Source organism: Camelus bactrianus, chromosome 9 (genome assembly GCF_048773025.1).
Source record: "Camelus bactrianus isolate YW-2024 breed Bactrian camel chromosome 9, ASM4877302v1, whole genome shotgun sequence".
NCBI lineage: Eukaryota > Metazoa > Chordata > Mammalia > Artiodactyla > Camelidae > Camelus > Camelus bactrianus.
In genome coordinates this window covers 8,398,094-8,423,166 of record NC_133547.1, presented here as the reverse complement: position 1 = coordinate 8,423,166, position 25,073 = coordinate 8,398,094, and the positions used below count along the sequence as shown (strand labels likewise).

The 25,073-nt window shown below is 43.7% G+C and overlaps 2 protein-coding genes across 5 annotated transcripts in view; one reads left to right on the top strand and one right to left on the bottom strand.

Moving 5' to 3' along the window:
- Positions 1-337, bottom strand: part of PNMA8A (PNMA family member 8A) — a 13,087-nt gene extending 12,750 nt beyond the window's left edge. For all 4 annotated transcript variants that reach the window (XR_012508989.1, XR_012508990.1, XM_074369377.1 and 1 more), the window contains exon 1: positions 83-337. The gene's annotated coding sequence lies outside the window, so the exon portion shown is untranslated. The remainder of the gene's footprint in view (positions 1-82) is intronic.
- PNMA8C (PNMA family member 8C) overlaps positions 1-25,073 on the top strand; it is a 25,206-nt gene extending 133 nt beyond the window's left edge. Inside the window, 4 exon segments of the mRNA XM_074370849.1 lie at positions 30-452; positions 15,671-16,172; positions 16,175-16,216; positions 16,219-25,073. Of these exon segments, the coding sequence (XP_074226950.1) occupies positions 30-452; positions 15,671-16,172; positions 16,175-16,216; positions 16,219-16,385 (1,134 nt within the window). The 3' untranslated portion in view covers positions 16,386-25,073.

Sequence of the window (25,073 nt, the reverse complement as noted above, 5' to 3'; positions counted from 1 at the left end):
CAGTTGCCCCCTGCACGGCTGGCCTGCAGGAGGCCTCGCGCTTTCCCAGGGCCTTCCTCCCCACAGGGTCCCGGGTGCTCACACGTGTCCTGGATTCGGCTCCTCCCCGGGGCCTGGCTCTCCGCCCGCCCGGCAGGGATCTGGCAGCCCCGCCTCTGACCGCCCAGTTGGGCCAAGGCGAGGCCGCTGGGATGGGCCGCCGGCCAGACGCCTGCTCAAGCCACCCCCGCGCGGCTGCTCTGGGCCAAGGGCCGGGACGCCAGCGTCCAATCCTGCTCCGGCCCCGGCGTCTCGCCCCGACCCGGGCAGCTGCGCGCAGCCAAGGCTGGCGTCGCAGTGCGCGCTTGCGCACTTGCTCCCGCGCGGCCTGGCTGCGCAGAGCCCGCGGTCTCCATGGCAACCGGTGGTTACCTGCGAGCGCGTTAGCCGTGCTATTGGACCTGGGTAGCCTGGTGGGAGTGTGACTGTTTAGCTGTTTCCCAAGCCAGGGGCCTGCATGCTCTCCGACTGCCCCTCCAGACGCAGTCTTTCCACCTGTCTCTACTCAACGTGGAGCTGGGATGGCGGTGGGGGTTGCTAACTTCTATGGCTGCACCAACTAGCCCTCTTCCCCTCTACCTTCCTGTTGGGTTCAGCCAGCAGGACTCTTGGGAGACACCGGAAATCAGACAGTGAGACGAAAGAGCAGCTTTAATAACGAAAGCCACAGTAAAGAAACTCGTAGATGATTCTACCCCCAACCATTCATTCAGCTTCGGTTCTTAGGTTACAGAAATTTCCAGAAGCTTCTAGAAACTTTTAAGTCCCTACCCTTTCACGTTTGGGGATAGTGCTTCACCTTTCTTTCCTCAACTCACTGCCTACAGACAACATTTGTTGACAGTTAAGAAACACTCCTCAGGGAGGGGGTGGATATAGCTCAGTGGTAGAGCACGTGCTTAGCATGCATGAGGTTCTGGGTTCAACCCCCAGAACCTCCATTAAACTAAAAAAAAAGAAGGAGAAGAAGAAGAAAAACACTCCTCAGTGTCTCGGTTTGAGTTGTCACTAATACATCTAGCAATACCGCTTCCTAACTGCGATCTTACACAAGTAATCTGAGCTGTCTGAGCTCCTTCCTCTCCTCCACAATAGGAATACCAATAAAAAGTTTCCTGATCTGGACATCTTGAAGATTCAGGGAGATCATGTATGAAAGATGCAGTGGATCTGGGTATTCAACCAAAATCTGTTATTTGAATTCCATTTTGGAATTCCTTTGCAAGGCCAGATAGCCAAACATCCATTTCACTGTCATCTCTGGCATGCCTGAACTTGACACGATCAATATCTGTGTGATTGATTGCCCAAGTTCCCCTCATATTTTGATGACATTCAAATTGTTCAGTCTGAATATTCACATTCCAGTAAACACTCTAGCCATAACTATAGGGTTTAAAAATTCCATGTGTTTTACATGTTGAAATTCTATGAATCAGCTGAAGAATGAATGTGTATCATTATGCAGTGATTTTAAAACATAGCAATAAAATAGTTGACAAACCTCCTATGGAGAGATGAAGATCTATGTCCCCTCCCTTTTGAATCTGAGCAGACTTGTAACTGCTTATAAAGGAGAGTGTGGTAGACAGGAAATGATAGAACCAATAAGGTATCTTGGAAGGAAAGGTATGTGACTCTTCAGGCTAGGTTATAAAAGGCTATGCAACTTCTTCCTTGTTCATTGGGACAGTTTCATTCTTGGGTTCTTGAGCTTCCAAGTAAGAAGCACAATTCTCCTCTGGCTGCCATGCTGTGAGGAAGCCCAAGCCACATGGTGAAGCCAGATGTGTGCTCCAGTCAACAGTTCCCAGCTGGGCTCAGCCTTCAAGTGACCTCAGTCCAGGTACTGGGACATGGGAGTAAAGAAACTTGTAGATGATTCTACCCCCAACCATTTGAGTCACCCCCCAACCATTTACATCATCCCAGTTGAGGACTAGACATGGTGTAGCAGAAACAAACCATCACTGCTTTACTCTGTGTAAATTCCTGACCCATAGAATCAGTGCCTGTAACAAACAGTTGTTCTGTGCCACTAAGTTGTGGGGTGACTTATTAAGCAGCCATAGATAACAGAAAGATATTGCAAAGGGAAAGTGCAGCTAGGATTGTTGATGATTGACATCACTTCAAAAGACAACAAGAGCAACAATCTAGTCCCTGAAAATATTCCCCAAAGTAGCTTTTTCTAGCAGCGCACAAAGTTTCACTTCATGGGTTTGTTTCAATGAAATAGCGTCATTGCCATCACCTAGATCTTCTGGCTTGTCAGCTGAAGAGAAGATAAATCTATTTTTGTCAGTTACTTTTAGCAAGGAAAGAAAAGTTGATAGTTTGGTGACAGGTCATCATCAGCAAGCAGAGCTCGTCAAATATGTCTTGTTCCTTCGTCAGCCATTTAGTGTCATAAATGGGCAGTAGAGTAGCCAGAGGAGCAAGCTAGTAGCTGACTGTATTACAGAATTATACTGCCAAATGTTAAAAATTGGTTACTAAGTTAAAAAAAAAAGAATTGTGATAAAAATTTTAAAATTTGATAGAATTTCAGATTTTTTCTTACATTCCCTAAAGTTCATTTGATGATGGTGATTTTTTTGCCTGTGACCAAATACTCAGCATTCAATATTTTGTAAAAAGAAAAATATGTATTTGGTCCTGACACATAGTAAACTATTATTATTGTAAAGACAAGAGTTCCAGGGGCCCTTCCGCTGCTGAGTAACATTCCTCTTAAACCATCTTTCCCATGACCTGGAATTTGTTCTGGGATGCTTGAACTATTCCATCTAGGAAACTAACAAGGAGACTGGTGACATAATTGCTGCCCGATGGGATGGTCTTGTTAGAGGATTGTAGCAAGTTGTACTGAAATCCAGTGGTAGCTCAAAGGAGCTGTTGATATTTGCTGATTGAAAATGGATAAAATGAAAAAGTCAAAAAAATACAAAGTTGGGAGGAGGGCATAGCTCAGTGGTACAGTGCATGCCTAGCATGCACGAGGTCCTGGGTTCAATCCCCAGTGCCTCCATTAAAAAATAAATAAACAAACCTAATTACCTCCCCTCTCCAAAAAGGAAAAAAAAGTGTTTTGATCAGATGATCAATTGGAACGCTTGCTGAAACTCTTTCGCTATATCAACTAAAGCAAAGCATATGCAAACCCTGCAACTTAGGAACTTCACTCCTAGCTACATGTGTACCCAACAGAAATGTGTTCTCTAAAAGCCGTGGGCAAGGATAGTCATTGCAGCACTATTCCTAATAGCCAAAATCTAGAAGCCACCCAAACACCAATCAACAAAAGAATGGATAAATTGTAGCACATTCACACAATAAAATACTAAACAATGAATGATCTACAACCACACAGAACAACATAGATGAATCTTGAAAAATGTTGAGTAAAAGAAACTAGAAGCCCAAGAGCACATACTGTATGATTCCTTTCATATGAAGTACAAAAACAGGCAGAATTAACCTAGTTGTTAGAAGTCGCGAGAGTGGTTTCCGGTGGAATGTTTACTGACTTGAAATGTGTGACTTCCCTGGGGCAGGGAGAGCTGGTAAAGTTCTATTTCTTGTTCTGGATTACAGGTGTGTTCTGACTGTGAAAATCCAGCACGCGATATGCCTATGATAGGTGCACTTTTCTGTAATTATCTTATACTGCAGTATTTTTAATATAAATACCCTCCTTTTGCTGTTTTTGCTGATGGAATAGGATGTGAGGCACAAGGGAAACTAAGCAAGTATGAGCTCAGGTTTCTGGGGTTAGTAACTAAAAGGAGGGTGATGGCACTTATTTTGATATGGAGAAGGTCTCATAAAGAACAGATTTGGGGATGAGAGGAGAGGGCGCGTCAGAGGTGTAGTTTGGGCCATGCTGGGTTTGAGATGCTGTGTCAAGACCACCCTTCAGGTTCGATGATTTTCTAGGAGTTTTCACGGGACTCAGAAAAAGTATTGCTGTTTATTACAACAAAAGGATGCAGATTAAAATCAGGAAAGGGAAAAGGTGCATAGGGCAGAGTTGGGGGGAAAACCAGGTGCGAGCTCTGCTACCCTCTCCCAGTGGAGTTACATGGACAGTGCTTACTTTTCCCAGCAACAAAGTCTGACCACACATACAGAGTACTGCCACCTAGGGAAGCTCACCTGAGCTGTAGTGCCCAGGAGGTTTTTTTTTTCCTGGGTCAGTCACATAGGCATGGAGTACCTGTGTGGTTGACCTCCAGCCCCTCTAAGAGGTGTAAGTGATACTGCGTGGCCCGAGGCCCCCAGCATAAATTACATCATTGGTATGGGATACTCTAAGGCTCAGAGTTTATCCAGGAGCCAGTCAAGGGCTAATCAGCTCTTTAGAATGTACAGGGTTTGGACAACTCAGGTCTGTTACCTCTTTCTTCACTGCATGGATGCCTAAGAGTGTTTCAATCAGGGTTCAATCAGAGAAGCAGATCCAACGTGCTTACAAGATAAAGAAATAAATACTTGAGGAAATAAAACCTTTAAATTTGTTCATATATATAAAGGAATATATAAGTATATATTTATACACATACGTGTATATGTATGGATATATGTGTGTGAGTGTATGTGTGTAAATGTGTAAGCAGAGTCAGCTGCCTGCCCCTTTTCCTGTCACTGAACCACCATGATTACCAGAGGATCTAAAAATAGTTTTGAAGCATCCTTGATCGGAGACTGCACTGTGGTTTCCATGACAACACTTGGAACTGCAGTTTCCATAACAACACATCCCTGCAGCCCCAACCCTTCCACCTACATCTACACATTTGGGTTACCTTTGCACCTTCTTTCTCTATGTATCACCTTTAGGTGTTTATTTGTCTTCCTGTGTATTTTAAATGAGAACCCACAGTATTCCGTGAATATTAAACACAAAGAAGGTCCAGGAGCTCGGGGCTCCCACCCAGATTCCCTCTCCTGAGTAAGTTGTAATAACCCACCGTGCTGGTTCTGTGACTCATCTGGCTTATTCTATCCAGTTTGTGCAGTGAGAGCTCCTTCTTGGTCCAGTTTCTTCAGTTTGTCCTTGCTAAAGTCCCAGTGACACGGCTTTTCCCCTCACCGCTAACCCCTAGATTGCCAAGCTCAACATCTGGTGTGAGTCACAGAACCAGAACGGCTGGAGTAGAAAACTGCTACAGACGGAGGTCATTATACTATTCTCTCTACTCTTGTTTACATTTTAAAATTTCCATAATGAAAAACAAATTTTAAGGAAAGAAAGAAAATGCCTTCAATATTCGGCATTTTTTTTTTTTTTTTTGCTAACATGGTTTACAGAAAGAGTAAAATGCATCCCCATGGGATTTTATGGTTTTAATCATAATTGTTCTCATAAAATATCCTCTACTATAACCTTTAAAAGGTAAAATTCATCTTGTTAACTGGTAAGCAAGAGGCACCCTTTCCTTCTTGTTTTATTGAAATTTTTAACCAAATGAATCTGTACCATGATCTCTATTTAAATAATTATTCTCATAATCTTAAAAAAAACTGTCATTATTAAATACTTAGATATGTGAAAAAGGTATAAATAATAATAGAATGAGTGCTTACATGCCATCCCAGCTTAAGAATCAAAACATCTCCCTGTTCACTCAAGTTTTTTCCAGCCATGATCTTCCATGATTCTCATCTTGGGATATTTGCACTTGCCGTTCCCTGCATCCTTCATGTTATTTCATCCTTGTCATTCAAGCCTTGGCCCAAATGTCACTCCTCTAAGAAGCCTTACCAGACTCCACCTGTCTACAGTAGTTTCCCCCTCACACACATTCCCAGATATCACTGTCATTTCACGTTGGCTTATCAGCGTATTAGCATCACTGCATAACAAGCAATCCCCAAAGTGTTTGAATGATAGTCCTTACACTATCTAGAGTTGTATTCCCCATGACAACATAAGCCCCCCAAGGCTAGACACCTCCCCTGTCTTGTTCCACCACTGTATCCCCAGAACCTAGACAGTGTTCACCACAGAGGGACAGTTATTCATTCTTTGTTGAATGAGTAAATGAGTGTGTCCGCTGAGTGTCCTGGGTTGGAAACAGAGTGGGTCGCTTGAACAACCACTGTAACTCTGAAGTCATAAAGTGAGACACTCCCTTTAAAAATAAATAAATAAGAAGAAAGAAAGAGGGTTTTCTGTGTCTGCAGTGCTGGGAAGGAAGCCAGCACACAGGAGAGCTTATTCATCAGTGTAGACAGGTAGTAAACTCCACATGAGAGGCTCCCGCCCTCCTCTGCCTTGGAGGGAGACTTTTTTCCCCTATGACAGTCAATGAGGCCAGTCACTCCAGGTGGCCATAAATCCTGTGGGTGGCCATTCCTGGGAAACTTTCCAATCTGCACTCTCTCTGCCTCCTCTCTCTAGGCTCAGGTCCCCCAGTCAAACTGAGGTAGGAGTATTCACAGCTCAAGTCCCTTCTCCCCTCTCCCCACCACCATCACCCCACACACATACATTTTTTTAAAAACTCCACTGCTTATAACAGGCCTTACCACAAAAATGTATTTTCTAGCCTGACAAGCTTTCCCAGGAGACTTCTGAAATTCCCTCTCCCTGATGGTCCAGTTAAAAGAATCACCAGACACTAGGAGCCAATAAGAACCATATTCTATGACAGTCCCTGTAGACCTGGCTGCAGTGCACGCTGGAAGGGCCAGAGGTAGGGGGTGAACTCAAGGATTGGGCCGAGGGCTTGAATATACCAAGGGACTCTTGTAATAATTACCACCATCACCATTATTATATTAATATAATATAAAATCACTATTATGATTATTATTATTAAGCATGGTTCTAGCACTCTTTATATAGCAGGGGACAAAACAGACAAAAATCTGTGAGCCTTGCAGCTAGGTGGAGTAAAGTTTTTCCAGACAAGGAAAATAGCCTGCTGGAGCTAGTGAGATGTCTGACGAGCAGCAGGGAAGCCAGTGTGGCTGGTGCAGGGTTGGGGTTGTGGGGAGAGGGTAGGAGATGTGATCAGAGAAGGGGGATGAGGGTCTTGGGAAGACTTGGCTTCCTCTCAGAGGAATGTGGGAGACACTGTGGAGATCTGAGTGAAGGTGTGATCTGATCTGAATTTAACCCTCATAACAGGCACGTGGAATAGAGACTATCAACCCATTATGCAGATGAGACTTCTGAGGCTCAGAAACCACACATCTAGTTTGTAGGGAAGCCAGGACTGTAATTTACATCTGTCTGGCTTGCTGTGCCAGGGTCTTGGACCCCCAGCAAAAAGGATCATGGCAGCCTGGGGACCCTGGCTCTAGAACCTAGCAGAGGAGGCTGGGGAGGACAAACATCCACAGGGCTCCCTGAACAGGGCTGGGCCTGGCCAAGACTGCCAGCTGCTCTCATCAGAGACCCTCCTCTGTTTCACCACCTGCCAGCCAGAGACCAGACCTTATGCCCAGTCCTGAGATACATGATTATCCAAAAGCAGCTCTGGCAAAGATCTGGAATTTTCCCTTTCTTGTTCAGCTTGGACTCCTTCACTCACTGAAGGTTTTTCTAGACTTTCTCAAGTGCCCTGGGCTTCTTTCCGCCAAGCCTTGGTTACTCTTGACCTGGATCACACCTCCTTGTCCATCAGGTTTCAGCCTCCTCCAGGAAGCCTTCCTTGACTGCCTAAGCTGGATCCACAGCCCCCTTGAGGCATCTTCATCCCACCTCTGCCTACTCTGGCTCACCACTGTCTGGAGATGGGTCTGTCTCTCTTACTGGATTGTGAACCTAGGAGGTCAGAGCTGGGGCTATCACTGGTCATTGCTGTGTCCCCAGCACAGGCTGGACACAAAGGAAGGGCCCAGGGAATAGTCTGATTGAATGGATTTGCTATAAATTCTCCAAATACACTAATGCAAGAGAGGAGGAGGTTTAAGGTGATGGTTATGACAACTCTGATGGATCAGGCTCAGGTTCCTACCCAGATTCCATGACCTCAGAGCTAGGAAACCTTAAGCACATCACTCCATCTCTCTGAGCCTCAGTTTCTATGTTTGCAAAATGGGGTGATAGTAGAATTCTGGGGATGTTGCATATGAATCAGGGACTCAGAACACGCCTGCTTTCATTATTCTCAGCCAAGATGGGGAAATGAATGCTTTTCCCCACAGGAGGGAGGTGGTACAAGTATGATAAAGCATTTATACCTGATTGTGGAACACCAAAAAGAGCAGCATATATCTCATATATAGAGCCGAGAAAATACTGAAAAGTGGACAGTAAAAATCTCCCACAGATTCATGCTGCATGGAGAATCCTGTTACCATCTTTTTAAAGGCAAAATATTTCTTTTCTTCTTTTCTATTATGTTTATTTTATTTAAACAATTTTTGGAGTGTATCTGTGTGTTTACTACCATCAGAAGTTCAATTAAATAAATTTTCACTGTTTTTGGGGGGGGGAGGGGCATTACTATGATTTGCATGATTATTCCCCAAAACAGTTTTGTTGAATAGACTTTGGGGGTATTAAAAACGATCTGCTCAGGGAGGGTGTAGCTCAGTGGTAGAGTGCACAAGGTCCTGGGTTCAATTCCCAGTACCTCCATTAAAAAAAAAAAATCTGCTCTGGGTATCAAACACACCAGGTTCACCACCATGTCTATTTCATTTATATTTTCAAATTTATAGGCATTAAATTGCTCATAATTTTATCTGTCTGATGTCTTCAGCACCTGAACTGATTCCCTTTTCATTCCTGCTGTTAGGTATTTGTGTCATCGCTTATTCTACAGAATTGACATTGGCTTTGTCCTCCCTTTCTCTTTGGTATGTTTGCTTTGTTTCATTGATTTCTACTGTTCTCTCTTTTCTAGGTCCCCATCTCCTTTTCCGAACTTTTTGAAATGATGCTTAACTCATTAATTTTTCTCTTTACTAATAAATACATTTTAAGGCTAAAACTTCCTGCGGGTTAGAGTGTACAGTATTTCCATTGTCTTTTAGCTCCAACTGTTTTCAAATTTCCATTATTATTTCTTCTGTGATCTATGGTTATGAATATAGTAAAGATAAAATCTTAACGCTCATACACCGATAAAATGGACATGCGCCAAACGTTCTACTAAACTCATCAGATAACTCAGTAAGATAGTACAACCAGTTTAAAAGGAAAAAGCCACAGGGAAGACACACAGGTAGACCATTAAGAAGGCTGAAATGAATTACCTACATACATAGAAAACTGGCTTTTCCCCCAGTGGGAGAGGGAAGGAATTTGTCCACCAGATACTTAAGTATCTATGGGCAACGACATTTGCACTGCTGTTATGTGCAATTTACAGAGGAGTAAAGAGCTCAGATTCAGAGACGCCATGAAATTGGAAAACATGGAAAGGGGAGCTCGACAACCCCGAATTTTCCAGCAAAGACTCTAGTCATTTTTTTAATACACTTCAAGGTCTTTCACAATTTTCCCCAACAGAATAACAGAATACAAACTATCCGAATTCATTTTGTGTAGTAATATGTTTTATGAAGCTTTATTTTCTACTGTGTGTGTGTGTGTGTGTGTGTGTGTGTGTGTGTGTGTGTGTGTCCTGGGTCACAGTAAAATGTATTTCTTACCGTGGATCATGGTCAATGACCTGTGACAGCTGCTGAAATCAGTTAATTATCTCTTCCCCTGTGGATGGATTTGTTTTTTGCTGATTTTTGTTGCTATTTCAAAGGAAAAGCTGAGAAGAGTTGGTGTGTGGTGCCCTGTGGGTTTCCACGTTGGCTGGATTCAGATGTGACTTCTCAACTTGTTTGCAATGATGCTGATTTTTCAAAGACATAGTGTCTGGTTTGTTTGGTTCATTGCCCAGAACAGGAATCCAAAACATAGCCTCAGGCTTCAATACCACAGGCCTGGCAACTCTATCCTCTCCCAGGCCATTCTGAACTCTCTCTCTCTCTGGACATAATTGACAAAACCTCAGGGATTATGCAGAAGGAGAAGAGATGTGTTCTCATCTGAGCTGGGGCTCAGGTTACAGCCACCAGCTGCAGGCCCTGAACTTTCTCCTGACTGAAAAAAAACACAAAAAAATTGGGCAGCTGTCTCCACCTCTCTTCAGAGAAGGAACAAGATTCCAAGTGAGGAAACGTGCCCAGAAACTGGGAGGCCCACGTCCCTTTTCTTTGCTTAATTTATTTTTCCTATAAAAACAACCACACAGCAAAATAATCCATGTGATAAGATTGCATTAATATAACGTTCAAAAATAGTCAAATCTATAGCGTTGAGAGATGCATAGTTTGGTAATAAACATACAAATCTACAGAAAAGCGGGAAGTGTTTATGACAAAACTGGATATTATTCCCCCTTGGGGAGGGAGGAGTTTGTGATGAGCAGACACTGTTTCTTGATGGGTCATAGCATCATGTATTTATTTGTTAAACTGTGTTTGGGGCACAAGTTGTATGCATATTACATATTCCACAACTTAAAAAAAAAAAGTCACAGATTCGGGGTACAGCAGTGAAATCAATGTTACATCTATTTTCTAGAATGTTCCACGCATGAAAATCTGAACTGAGCGGTGCAAGTGTGCATTAAAAAAAAAACACCTCATCACCTAAAGGCACAACACAGTCACGTGAAGGCTTCTCTCTTGTGTGTTGTGGAGGCTGATCGTATTTCTTCCTAATGTCTGGAAAGGGTCACGTGGTGAGAAAAGTCCTGGCTGGTGACTAATCCTGTTTTTTTTTATTGGAATCCCTTAACCAAAGGAAAAAACAGAGAGAGAGAGTGAACAATTTTATTTATTTTTCTAAAACAAGAAATGTATTGTTGTCTTTGAATTCTTTGAATTCTCAATGTACGTTGATGTTCGCCAAACGTTATAAATACCTACTGGAAGATGGCAACGTGGCGGAAAGATAACTGGTAAACCAAACTGAAGCTACAGTATGAAGAGAGAGAGATCATATTCTCTTGTGGGCTTGGAAGATATCACGTGGAGGGAACAAAAATCACAGATATGTAAGCCCTAAGTGCAAGGAACTGGGATGTGGAGGACATTAAGACACAGGAGTCACCCTGATGAAAAATGTACATCTGGCCCAGGACTAGCGAGATTTTATTTCAACTGAAATAAGGTTTATGCAGGAATGAGGCTGCTCTCTGGGGCCACCCACTCACACAGCAGGAAGGTTTTTAGCTTAGAGGTTGAAGGGAAAAGTGAATCATTTGTACATCTTTCTTTTCTTTTTTTTTCTTCTGGCTAGAGCTGGCGTTTCCATTCAAATGCTCCATGGCCGTCTCACCTACTTAGTCTGCCTGTTTTTGTTTTGTTTTGTTTTCTTGCCTGAGGTGTTATTTATCTAGATATTCTTTATCTGACTATAAAAGTAATGTACAATCACTAGAGAAAAACCTCGATAAATATGGAAAAATTCTCCACAATTTTGCCACCTGGACACCATTTTAAGATTTTACTGCAGAACAGTTTGCTTATTAGAATGTTGGTTTTAATTCAAAGAATATAGGAGCCTTTAAAGTTAAGCCATATCAGTCCTTCCATGGCATACAGTAATAATAATAATAACAATAATAATAATAATAATAATAAATAACAACAGGGCTCAGGGCTGCCATATGTAATGAAAGGAAGCTTTAAGTGGGAATCAGGACTGCTGGGTTCTACTTCCACTCTGTCACCAATTTGCCCTGGGGACTTAGCAAGTTCCTTCTTGCCTGTGAAATGGGAATTTTGGAGTAGAAATTATTCTCAGTCCTGGCCACATGGTAGAGTCACCTGGAGAGCTTTGATTATTAATATTTTTTAATTATTAAAATTATTGATGCCTACTCCTCTCCCCAGACCACCAGCTTCAAACTCTCTGGGGGTGAGGCCAGGGCATCCCAGTTTTTAAAATGCTTCCCAAGGAATTTCAGTGAGTAGCCAAGATTAAGAACCATTTCCTTTCTCTGGGGTTCTGAGTCACCAGTTTCTGGGGAGGGGACCCAGGCTGCTGCAGCTGCGCCCGGAAACACAATTTGAGAACCAGTGCCATGGATGTTAGTTAACTCTCTCCCCGTTGTGACATCCTACAAGTTTTTGTCTCCAGTTGTTATAAACAGGACTGATGCCTGGATGAGAACACGTTTTTTATAGTGAGGTAGTTTTGTAGTTACCCCACAAAAGGTGATTTTGTGGTTGGGGGAAATCAATGGCTCACCTCAAATCAGGATGATGATGCCACAAGCACCAAGAGGGTATCAGATTTCTGACTCACATGCTGGGATTTTTCCAGAGTCCAGGGCAGGCACAAGCCAGTCTGGTGGCTTGAACAAAACTGGAGTGAGTGGGTTGGGCCTTTACAGTGGGTTGGGCTGGGGGGTTTGTAAATTTTGACCTTTGCCAAGGGCAGGAGTGAGTGGACCTTTCTGTGAGCTTTCCCAGACATGGGGCAGGTGATCTAAAAGCTGTCGATGGTCAAACCTCAAAAAGAGAGTCAGCCTCTTTATTACAGACATTTAACTTTTTGAGCACACTTACACGATTACAAAATATAACTGGCACAAGGAACAGGAGGACCTCTCTCGGGGTGGATACTATTCTGAGTCCTTTGTGCTGAGTATCTCACTGAAACTTCGCGGTGCCTGGCGAGGGAGGGGCTTCGTCCAGCATCAGCCCATTTTCAGACATGGAAGCTGAGGCCACGGACCTGAGTGACTTTGTCTAAGGTTGCCCAGCCAGGGAGTGGGGAGGTTGGAACTTGAACTCAGGTTAGGCCTCTAGAGATTAAATTCTTGCCCACCTTGTTGTTCTCTCTCTCTTTTTTTCCATTTCATTTTATTTATTTATCTATTGAAATCAAGTCACTTTACAATGCTGTGTCAATTTCTGGTGTACAGCATAATGTTTCAGTCACACATGTACATACATATATTCCTTTTCATATTCTTTTTCATTATAGGTTACTACAAGATATTGACTTTAGTTCTCTGTACTATACAGTAGAAACTTGTTTATCTATTTTATGTATAGTAGTTAGTATCTGCAAATCCCGAGCTCCCAATTTATCCCTTCCCACTTCCCTTCTACCCTGGTAACAAGTTTGTTTTCTATGTCTGTGAATCTGTCTCTGTTTTTAAAATAAGTTCATTTGTGTCTTTTTTTTTTTTTTAGATTCCATGTATAAGTGATATCACATGGTATTTTTCAGTCTGACTTATTTCATTTAGATTCTTGATCTCCAGGTCCATCCATGTTGCTGCAAATGGCATTATTTTATTCTTTTTATGGCTGAGTAGTATTCCATTATATAAATATACCACAACTTCTTTATCCAGTCATCTGTCAATGGACATTTAGGTTGCTTCCATGTCTTGGCTATTGTATGTAGTGCTGTTATGAACATTAGGGTGCATGTGTCTTTTTTTGGGGGGGGTGCATGTATCTTTTCTAAGTAGAGCTGCCTGTGGAAATGTGTCCAGATCACACCGTAACTCTATTTTGAGTTTTTAAAGAAATCTCCACACTGTTTTCCATAGTGGCTGCACCAAATTACATTCCAGCCAACCATGTTGGAGAGTTCCCTTTTCTCCCCACCCTCTCTGCATTTATCATTTGTGGATTTTTTAATGATAGCCATTCTGAACGGTGTGACGTGATACCTTATTGTAGTTTTGATTTGCATTTCTCTGATAATTGGCGACATTGAGCACTTTTTCAGTGCCTATTTGTCATTTTTATGTCTTCTTTGGAGAAACATTTATTTAGGTCTTCTGCCCATTTTTGGATTGGATTGTTGGGGTTTGTTTTTTTTTTTAAGATTTCACATATAAGTGAGATCATATGGTATTTATCTTTCTTTGTCTGACTTATTTCACTTAGCATAATACGCTCAAGGTCAATCCATGTTGTCATAAATGGCAGGTGGTACAATAGGGGCTAGTGGGGTCTGTGGAAAATTAGAGAGCAGGTGCTTGATCTAAAGGGAGGCAAAGCTTCTCAACCCCAACAGATTTTAACTAGGTGAGAATGAGGGTTGATTTTGATAGAGTCTCTCATTTTTAAGGGAAGCTAGAAATCTGTAATTTCTTATAAATTTTGAATTTAAAAGTTGGCTATGGATTCAGCTGTTTGGAAAATAGTGTTGGCCAAATGAAACCAATCTGAAGACCACATTGCCGTGTTAGGTTTGCAGTTGGTGGTCCCTGACTTAAACATTTCCCACCAGCCAACAATGGATCTCCCCAAGGCACTGTCCAAGGTCATTCTATCACCATCCACTCTTCCTCAGATACTGCTCACGTTCTCACTGATGTAACACACCCACCATTCAGTGCTGGTGCTCATGGATGGATGGGGGCGGCATTGTCAGGTGCTGGTGTAAAGTCTCACAGACAGCCCAAATATGCAGTCCAGGTTGATTCTCAGGTAAAGGATGTTTCCCATCCTGGGTCATCCCCAGGTCCCTGCCAGTCATGCCCTCAAGTTCAAGCATTCACTTGTCTGGTCTGCTCAAGATGACCCAGAGGAGAAAAGACTTTGAGAGTTGGGGAAGCATCTTTGACATTTAAGAGAGAGAGAGAAGTTTCTCAATAGATGCTAGGCTAACATTGTGCTGCCTCTATTGCAAAAATAATCAACTTATGGCCATGACAATCATAAAGCGTAAAAAAGACAAAGTAAAATGTTGCACACAGTAAATAATCATAAGTTTTTCCATGTTTACGCTGTAATTCAGTATTTGTTGAATGAATGAGCAACTAAATCAAACAGTATCTAACTCATAGACTGGTAAAAATTCAACCACTTAATACAGATACTTATTTTATTCAAGGAGTTATGATCTGTTGCTCTCATTTTTAACGTTGATGCTCAAATTGTCCTAGATTCGGCCAATGGGAACCCTTCAAGCTGGCTCTGTGTCCTTCACCTGTTGTCATCATTCTTTGAGCATTTCCTTACTTTCCGACCCCAAAACTGTTCTAAGCTCATCTTGTATCTTCCCTGTCCCCTAGAATCAACTGTTTTCTGAGGAGAGAAGAGAAGGTAGTTCTGAAGGTGGGAGGCTGACCCCTCACCCCTGAATGACCCCCTCAGACTCTTGATTTCAATGCGGCTGACCCAGGCCAATGGCAGAGGCGTTGCTCTAGCGGTTGCCATGGTGACCGCGGGGCGCAGAGAGGAAGGAGAAGGTGACGTCACTGCGGGAGCAAGTGCGGCGGTCACATTCTTGTCTTAGCCAGGCCACAGGGCAGTGAGGGCAGCTTTTGGGCCAGCGGCAAGAACTAGCCGCCCTGCCTGCCGGGCACCCACCCGCGACACTCCGGTGACAAAAGACACAGGGTGATCAGCAGTCCCAGGTCTGCTGAGATTGCCAGGGCCTGCGAGACCTTTGAAGACAACCGCCAAGAAGGAAGGAACAGCATCTTAAGATCCTCAATGGTGTCGCCTTGCCTAGGACTCAAGATCCACGAGCCTGCTGGCAGATAGCCCTGCTTCACTCTGCGTAAGTCCCTAGGAATTCCCAAAAGCCCCCCTCAGAGGAAAGTGACAGAAGGCTGGACACTGTGCAGGGCCTGAGGATCCTTGACAGAGGTGGACAGATTGGGCCCCGGAAGGCCTCTCTCTTCCTTAGCTTTTGGGAAGGGATCATGGCATCCTGGATAATTTTTTGGATTCTCAAGGCAGCTCAGGTGTGCACCAGCCAGCATACTGCTGCCTCAGAGAGCTGGGCAAGGTGCAGTTCAGCGTCCAGGAAATCGCACTTTTGGAGCATGGGTGCAAAGCCCTCGAGGTGGACAGTTCCAAGTCCCTGATGATCCTCGGTATCCCGGAAGACTACAATCATGAGGAATTCGAAGAGATCATACGGGCCCCCCTAAAACCTCTGGGCAAGTTTGAAGTGGCTGGGAAGGCCTTTCTGGAAGAAGAGAGATCCAAGGCAGCCATCATCAGGCTGGCGGAGGACGTCAATTATGCCGTGATGCCCAGGGAGATCCAGGGCAAGGGTGGCTGGTGGAGAGCGGTCTATCTGCCCCAGAAGCAGGATATTGAATCCCTGACCAAGCTGAACTTCTTCCTGCAGAGCGACGGCAGGACGGTGGAGGATGTGGCCTGGGTCTTGAGGCAGGAACTGTGCTGACAGTGACGGGCCTCAGAGAGCTGCCTGCCAGAAAGTGTGATGGGCTCGCCTGGGGGAGACGCCAGGGGCTGGGACCACCGCCGCGGTGGACCGGTTGCCACCTCTGGACTTCACTGGTAAGGAGAGCAAGGCTGGTGATGGCAAGAAAGACAACTGGAAGCACAAGAAAAACCAACAACGGCACCATGCATCTGACAAGAAGTTGTGAGGTGACGTGGGTTGAGCGTGGGGATGGCTGAGTGAAGGTGGGTGTCAGCTGAGTGGGTGTGTGGGGCGACTGTGGGATGGTGGGTACCCTTTGAGTAAGTTTGAGGAATGCGAGTGAGGATGGCTATCATCCAAGTGAATGGTTGACTATTGAGTAAGAAAGGGTAACGACTAATGTGAATGAAGGTGGGTATTTTTCTCTGCGTTAACATGTGGGTTCCATCCGAGTGGGCGTGGTTAATATCTAGTTAAGCGTGGATCACTCATCCATTCATCCAGATATTTATTGCACACCTACCATGTCCTAGGCACTATCCTAGGAGCTGGGGGTACGGAACGGAGCAAATCCAATGCAACTTATTGTCTTCACGGCACTCATAAGCGCGTGGGTAACATTTCAGTTACCCGCACACATCTGAGTGGGCGTGGGTACCCTTTGAGCAGACGTGGATATGAGCTGGTTGAGTACGGATCATTTATTTATTCGACAAATATTTCCCGGGCACCTACAGTGCACTAGGGGCTATTCCAGGCACTGGGGATACAGCAGGGAACAAAACAGACCCAAATCTTGCCCTCGCAGCACTCATATTAAATATTTGAATAGCTGCGGGTAACATCTGAGTTGTTTAAAACTTGAATACATATGAGTGAGCGCGGGGACCTCTTGAGCGTGTGGGTAGCATCTGAGAACGAGAGTAAGCTTGAGTGGGTAATATTTGAGTAGTTGTGCACATTTAAGAGCGTGGGAGTAACACCTGAGCATGCGCGTGGATATTATTGGAGTGGGTGAGGGTAACTTCTGAGTGAGGAAGGGTCTCAAAGATCAGCATACAACGTCTAATAACCCGGAGACCCCGCGAGAGCAGCTGCGCAGTCGCTGTCGGAGCCAAGCAGCGCCAACAGACTGTTGCCATGGAGACCGCGGGCTGCTCCCAGCGCCTGCGTAAACAGGTGTTTGCGGGAAATCGAAGAGAAATAGGGTCCGGAATTCCAAGGTTTGACAGAAGGTCTGTTACCAGAGTTAAGGAAAAGCTAAGCAGGAAGAACGTGTCAGGGAGATGGGTGCTGAGGAGAAAAGCCGCCATCCGCTTCGCCATACCCGGCGGCCTGACGCTGGGGACAGCCCCTCTTGCTGGATGTGTGCTGGGAGGAGGACACCCAGCCCTCTCCAGCTTTGGGCTCTGCTGGATATCCTGTCATTGCAAAGTACAGAACCGTTGTTTGTCTTTTATAAGGATGTATCGCGAATGTACCTCTGGCACAAACTTGTCAGGAGTGGGCCACTCTCCTGCACGTGGCAGGAAGAAACCATGGCTAGAAATTGACCTGCCTCCTCACCATGTCTGAGGACCTCACTGCTCTGTGTGACTCTGAAAAAAAGCTGTCACTGTTCTCGACACGCTGATTCTCCCTTACAGAGATGGTCAGACGTGAGTCTTTTCTGCTCTGATTAGCACCTGGGGTGAGGATAGGGGTCTCCCCAAATTAAATCCCAGAAGCTCTAACTTGTGCTCCACTCTAAAGAACAAAAGGTGAGCCTTCCAGGGAATGTTCCAAAAGGAGATAATTAAGAGGTCACCTTCAAGAATTATCGATTAACAACATATAGTCCCAAAGTCTACAAGTCCCTTGTAATGGTGAAAAAAAACCACAACAAAAAAGCCAGTTGAGTAAAATCCATATGTCCCTGGGTAGACAGAGCTCTTGTTCAGGACATCTGACCTGTGAGTTTGCAAATTTCCATTAGTTTAGGGATTTGCAAATGTTTGAGCTGAACTTCTTTTCTAAAATGCAATTTTAAAGAATACAATCTATACACAGAGAAACAGGCTCAGATTGTTACCTACCAAATTGTAGTAGTGGAGATCCCCAGTGTATTACCGTGGTGGGCATCAGTCATGTCTGTGAATTCCAGCATCCAACCCCCTTTCTTATTTCTGCAAAGCTACTCTATTTTTCCCCTCTTGCAAAGCCAAAAGATGGAAGTTCCTTCACTATAGCCCCACTTTGGCAGCCAGGGTGCAGACAAGCAACCCACCCTCAGGCAGTCAGAAACTCCCCTTAGGTCCTTGCATTCGCAGCAGATGTCAAGACAGAGGAATTTCTAGAGTTCACTTGCTTTGACATCACCTAAAACCTGGAAGACTCTGATTTTTGTCCATTCCACCAAGCTGGTTCTCTACTATCAGCCTCAACAGCTTTTTTCTTTGTGCAATGGTTGGGATAAAGCTTTTCCTGCCATCCCCACACATATACTGGAACTTCTTACAAGTGCATCCATGGTCTAGGAGTTTGTATGTTTCTACTGATCTCTGTATTCCTTGTAAATTTCCAGCTTAGGTGTCCTCACTCAGAATATTGTACAACTTGGTTCATTATTTCCTCAGTTTGAATAAACGCTACACAAACCTCAGGTACATTCCTTCGTGGCGTGCTAGTCTCCCATCAAGGCACAATCGTTGTATAATAACAAAGGACAGCGTAACATTTCCGATCACCATATTGCAGTATTAAGACCACGTTATGTGCTTCTTGTGGGCTTGGGGTGTTTCACATACAATGTTCACGTTTGTATCCATACTGTGAGTGGTTGTTCAGGGTTGCCCATAAAACCCAAATCTCAGACCACTTCTCTTTGGAGTTTTTCTGGACTAGTGGAAGAATTTCCTGAGATTGCAAAACAAGCTGTTGCATAAAATGGGTTACCATTTGAAGCTACTTATCTACGTGGATCAAGACATGGCTGGTACACAGCAAACCCAAAGTAAATTGGATGTGCTGAAGGCTGCAGCTGGCCTTTGTAAACCCCCATTTTCAAACATAGTTTAATGAAAACTCTTCATTGTTCTTTGTGGTTCATGCTATATTGTACATATATGAACTTATGAAGTAAATGTATGCTAATACAATTATAGCTTGCTATTTGATATGTTGGAAGGCTCCACAGTAGATTTAATTTGGAAAACAAATTAAGTTAATCTATATGCTAAAAAAAAATCATGAAAACCACTTCTATGAGTTGACTGATGTTTTCCAGGACTGCACTGTTTCAAAAAGTGGTGTTATCAGAGCTCACGGCCAAGAAGACACAAGACACACAGTTCTTTTCTATCCCTCAGGCTTCCAGTGACTGATGGGAAAGGTGAAACAGTTTATCTAGAATAGAAACAATACGAGCTGTTCCAGGCACTGTGCAAAGTCCTTCATACTCATCACTTCATTGTATCTTCCCGTCCCTGGAGGTATGGTGTTGGAGGTCCACAATTCTGGATCCCAAACTCTCCGGCCAGATGTGTTTCAAAATTCAGAGAGGTCTGGATTTTAGAAAAGTGATACAATGATTGTATCTTATTTGTGTAATTCACCCCCACAGAGGGGTTTGGGCAGCTCCTGTAATTAAATCCATTGGTATTCTAATAGTAGGGACATGTAGGATATTGAACATTAAGTGAAATAAATTAAGACCAGAAGTAGCCTCATCTCAGTCTAGATCTTGCTTCCAATTCTTTTTTTTTGTAATTTTTTTCTTTCAGAACTTTTTGGATTTCAGAAGAGGAGATAAGTGATTATGAACTGTACTTTTATCATGATCTTCTTCTCATTCTCTGGCTGAAGATAGTGATGCTCAAAGAGGTTGTGACTTGCCTAAAGCCATGCAAGAAAGCTCAAGATAAATTGAAACCCAAGTTTTTCTGACCAGAGTCTGTGCCCCAACACAGATCCCAAGAGAAGGGGACATGTTACACCATGGGGGAGGCCACCCGAAGAAGCACCAGGTCCATCCAGAGGCAGAGGGTGAGGGAGACAGGGAACAATGGACAAGAGCATTTATTGTGGTTTCTGCAGGGAAGGAGTGGGTGAGGCAGGGTGCTTAGGCTGAGAATTGGCTAGTTTGAATCATTTCAGCAGGTTCTGGGGTAAAGGGGCACCCCTAGTTGTCTGGGAGCTGGCCCTGGGTGGATAGGGCAGGTGGATGGTGGCCCAGGGTGTGAGAGCCTGATAAAGGAGGTAGGTGGGGGTGTGGGCTCTGGATTGGTCGATTGGCTTGCATTTTAAAAACTTTCAAGAGCAAGCATTGTTCCATTTCTCCAGTAACTGCCCAACCCTGGGAGGAGCATCAAGTCCCAGATGTCAAAGCATAAGAGTAGAGGAAAAAGACTCGGTTAATACAGTGATAAACTTACAACAGATAAATGTCTGTGTAAGTGCAGAGCGGAACTAGATATGAAATTCCTCTCATCAGCTTGCTCACCAGGCAACAGGCAGCAGACACCTGTCTTATTTATGGAGGTTTGGAGGTGAAGAGGAGTAATGGACACACAGATGGCTGGGTTCGAGTCCTGGCTCCTTCATTTCCCAGAGTGGGAGCCTGAGAGCAAGCCACTTGACCTCCTTGTGCCTCGGGTTGCTTATCTGTAAAATGGGGATATTTCACCAGATTTGGGGGAGAAGTAAATCTGTTCAGACACAGAAACAACTTAGCGCAGTGGCTGAGAGGCAGAAGCTGTTGGGTTGGCTGTTGGGATCTTGGGTCCAGTGATAGTTGTGTTTTGCGTTGACAAAGAACACATCAGCCTGGTTTTAGAGCTCAGATTCCTGAACTTGATAAACATGGGCCTAGTTCCCTCAGGAGACAATATATTCTCTGAGGGCTGACAAAAGGCTGTTATGGAAACTGAGATGCTGAAGAAAGGCAAATGGGTCAATCCACCAGGGTAATGCCCTTCAGGAGACAATACCCACCGTGCCTTGGCAACAACAGAACACATGATGGAAGGAGTGTCAAAGGATTTGGAGCTGCCCAGGGTTGGGTTCAAATCTTGACTCTGCCACCAATTAGCTATGTGTCTTCAGGGAGCTGACTTCACCTCTCTGGGCCTCAGTTTCTTCATCTGTAAAGTGGGGCTAATACTACCCACCCTTAGAGGTTCTTTGCAACAGAGAGAGTGTACACCTTGCAGTGAGAAACATAGGCTCTGAAATAATCATAGCAGCTTTAGTCATAACGCTGCTGCAACCCAGTGTCCACTGACAAGTGAATGGGTAGACCACTTGTAAAGTATCCACATAATAAATTATTACATAGCAAATAAAAGTAATGAACTACAGGAGGGTGGGCATAGCTCAGTGGTAGAGCACATGCTTAGCATGCAAGAGGTCCTGGGTTCAACCCCCAGTACCTCCATTAAAATTTTTTTTTAAAAAGGAATGAACTACAGATACACAGAGCAACACAGATGAATCTCCAAATCACATGCTGAGTGAAAGAAGCCACACGAAAACGACAGATGCTATATGATTTTTTTTACACAAAACTCTAGAAAAAGCAACACTTGAGGGCCAGAAATCAGATCGGTGACTGAGGGGAGGCAGAAGAGGACCACCACAAAGGGCATGAGGAAACTTTTCGGGGTGATGGAAGTGACCTATATCTTGGTTGTGGTGATGGTGACTCTAAAACTTACCACAAACTTAGGTTGTCTAAGATATAAAGTATACTCTCAGTAAGATTGACTTTTTTTTATGTTGGTGTTCTTTTTTAAATTTTCCTTTTTAAACCTTTTTTTCTTTTTTGAGGGGGAGGTAATTAGATTTATTTATTTATTTTTTAATTGGAGGTACTGGGGATTGAACTGAGGAGCTTGGGCATGCTAAGCACGTGCTCTACCACTGAGCTATACCCTCCACACTGACTTTTTTTTTAATGAAATAAAGAGTAGGCCAGTCTGAAGGTGTGCTGCCTCAATTTTCTCATCTGTGAAATGGGTTGATAATAATAGTACCTATTGTTGAGGGTGGTCATGAAGACTCAAAAAGATGTAAGAGTGAGTGCTCAGGAAGGGTGAGGCGACTTTAAGGAAAAGTTCAGTGTGAGATATGTAAATACCAAAGGCTTACTAGATCCTGAGAGAAGGGAGGTCTAACCATTGGATTGACCTGGTGTGAGGTTAGCGACAAGGGGCAGGCAGCAGATTGAAGTTCCACAGACTAGGGAGGGGGCATTTTCAAACACTTCCAAGGTTCCCATCATCCAAAACTGATTCCTGGGGGTCAGGACACTGCACAGGAATTCTTTCATTTCAAGGACAATTATTCTTGAGAGATAAGGTCAAGGAATAAAACTTGAATATTTTCATTTGGAGATTTCTTCATTAGAGTGTCTGGGGAATTGGTAGCCACACTAAAAAGTCTGGATCAGTGTCCTGTGGCTGCTGTAACAAATAACCACATACCAGCTGACTCAGAACAAGAGTGATTTATTCTCTCACAGTCCTGCCTGCCAAAAGTCCCAAGTCAAGCTGTGGGCAAGGCTGAGATCCCTCTGCAGGCTATAGGGGAGAAGACTTCCTTCCCTCTTCAGGTTTCTGGGTACTCGAGGTGCCCCTGGGCTTGTGGCCCCATCACTCCAGTCTCTGCCTCCATCTTCACATGACCTCCTCCGACTCTGTACATCTTCTCTGTGTCTAGGTTGTCTTCTACTGCTTCTCTCTTATAAGGGACACTCTTTGATAGCAGTTAGGGTCCACCCAGATAATCCATGACAATCTCGTCTCAAATCCTTAGTTACATCTGCAAAGACCCTTTTTCCAACTAAAGCAACATTTCCAAATTCCAGAGATTGGGACGTGAAATCTTTGGGTAGACACTATTCAACTTGAGAGTCCTCCCCTCCCCTTTAAAGGGATTGTCTATGTTGCTAAAATTGGAAAAACTCTAATTTCCAATCTGGCTCTTGGCAGGTACTGGGGGACCTCCAGCTGGCCATATTCCTTTGAGGACACTCAGTTCCTCCCTTGCTTCTGCCCAGCCACACTAACGATCATCTCTGTCAGAGTCATTTGGGAAGATTTTTTAATGTAGTACCCAACCCCCACCCTAAGACATTCTGATCCAGTAGGTTGGACTCAGGAAACTGGAATTTCTAAAACTCTCTCCAGTGATTCTAATGTGCAACCCGATTTGAGAATCACTATGTTAGAGAAATATGCCACATGAATGAATGAATGGATGAATGAGTGATTCTTCAACTATATGACCACTAACTTCCAGCTTTGCTTCCACATTCACCAAACCACCTTCAGATTTTGGATTGAGGAGGGTAGGACGTAGGGGTGATCCAATTATGCGGGCAGAGTGTGGACCATAAGGCTGCTTCCTGCTGTATTTGTTGAGGACCTACTATGTGCTGTCAACTAACCCAATGGTATCTGGTTCAAGACTGTGGATGATTTATATTCTGTTCTTTCTAGACAGGGATCTGATTTCTGGACACTTGAGACTGAAGCTAAATCTAGTGACAGTGCCAAGGTTACAAATGTCACCTGGGAGAGAAGTCTTCAGGGACTTCCTACCAACCTTGCTTCCCATCCCCAACCCACCCAGGCAACAGGGCAAATAAAAGAGTCTTAAGAGTGGGGTTGGAATCTAAGGAAACTGAGGGATTCAAAGCTCTGCCACTTCGTAGCTGTGTGGCGAATTTTGACCTCAGTTTTCCTCATCCTGAAAATGAGAATAATATTTGTTTAGGAGGGGTTGTAAGGATTAAAAGAGAAAAGGCACCGGGTCAGGGACAAAATAGTTGCTCAAGAAAAATGTATTATTATGAGTATTATCATGTTCCCAGATTGAGGGCTTATGGAAAGGTGGATGCTGTCATGAAAAAGAAAACGGAAATTGATCTGGGGGGAGGGTATAGCTCAGTGGTAGAGCACGTGCTTAGCATGCATGAGGTTCGAGGTTCAATCCCCAGTACCTCTATTAAAAAATAAATAAATAATCTAATTACCTCTCCTCTGTCAAAAAAAAAAAAAAGAAAAAAGAAAAAGAAATTGATCTGCATGAACTGATATGTAAAGACTTCAAGACATGCTATTAAGTGAAAAAAGTAAGTTTTTAGTACTAGATCTAATCCCATCATTCATTCATTCATTCAACAAATATTTTGAGCATCTATAGCACTGTCCTAGATTCTGCGAATTCAGCAGTGAACAGACCAGATAAATATCCCACTAATGAGGCTAGTATTCTAATAGAGTGAGACAATTAATAAATGAGAAAATACCAGGACATGGTAAGGGCTATGATGAATTCAGGATGATGTTAAAAATCCTCATGGGGTAAATTCTAAAATTACCCATGAAACCTGTTTTTTTTTAAATTTTTTTGTAAAAGTACAGAGGTATCTAACTGTGGTTACTTTGGGGAGAGAAGCTTGAGGTTTGGGGCTGGAAGAGGGATTTCATTTTACATCTTTCTATAACGTCAGCATTTTCTTAATGTGTGTGTGTCACTTTCATTGTTATCATTATGTTTTAAAGCGGCAACCAACTATAGCTGGGTAGAGAGATTTGGACCGTGTTTTGTTTTCTTTCCTATTCTTTTTGGATTTTTCGTTTCTTTTAAACAAGTATAAAAGTGGGAGCTATAATTATCGTTTTTTTTTCAGGGGGGCTGGGGAATCTCGCCTGCCAGAGATCTGGGCAATCTAAAACATCCACAACGGAACTGTTTAGGGTTTGGCAATTTTTGCAGTTTGAGGGTTTTATTTCTAGGATAAAGTCCACCCCTCCAGCCCCCAACCTCGGCCACACACACAGAACTTTTACAGTTACAAAACCCAATGTCTTAGAGACTTTTAGTTTCGGGCCTCTACAAAGCAGCTTTTCAGGGAAGCTGATTTCGGGGA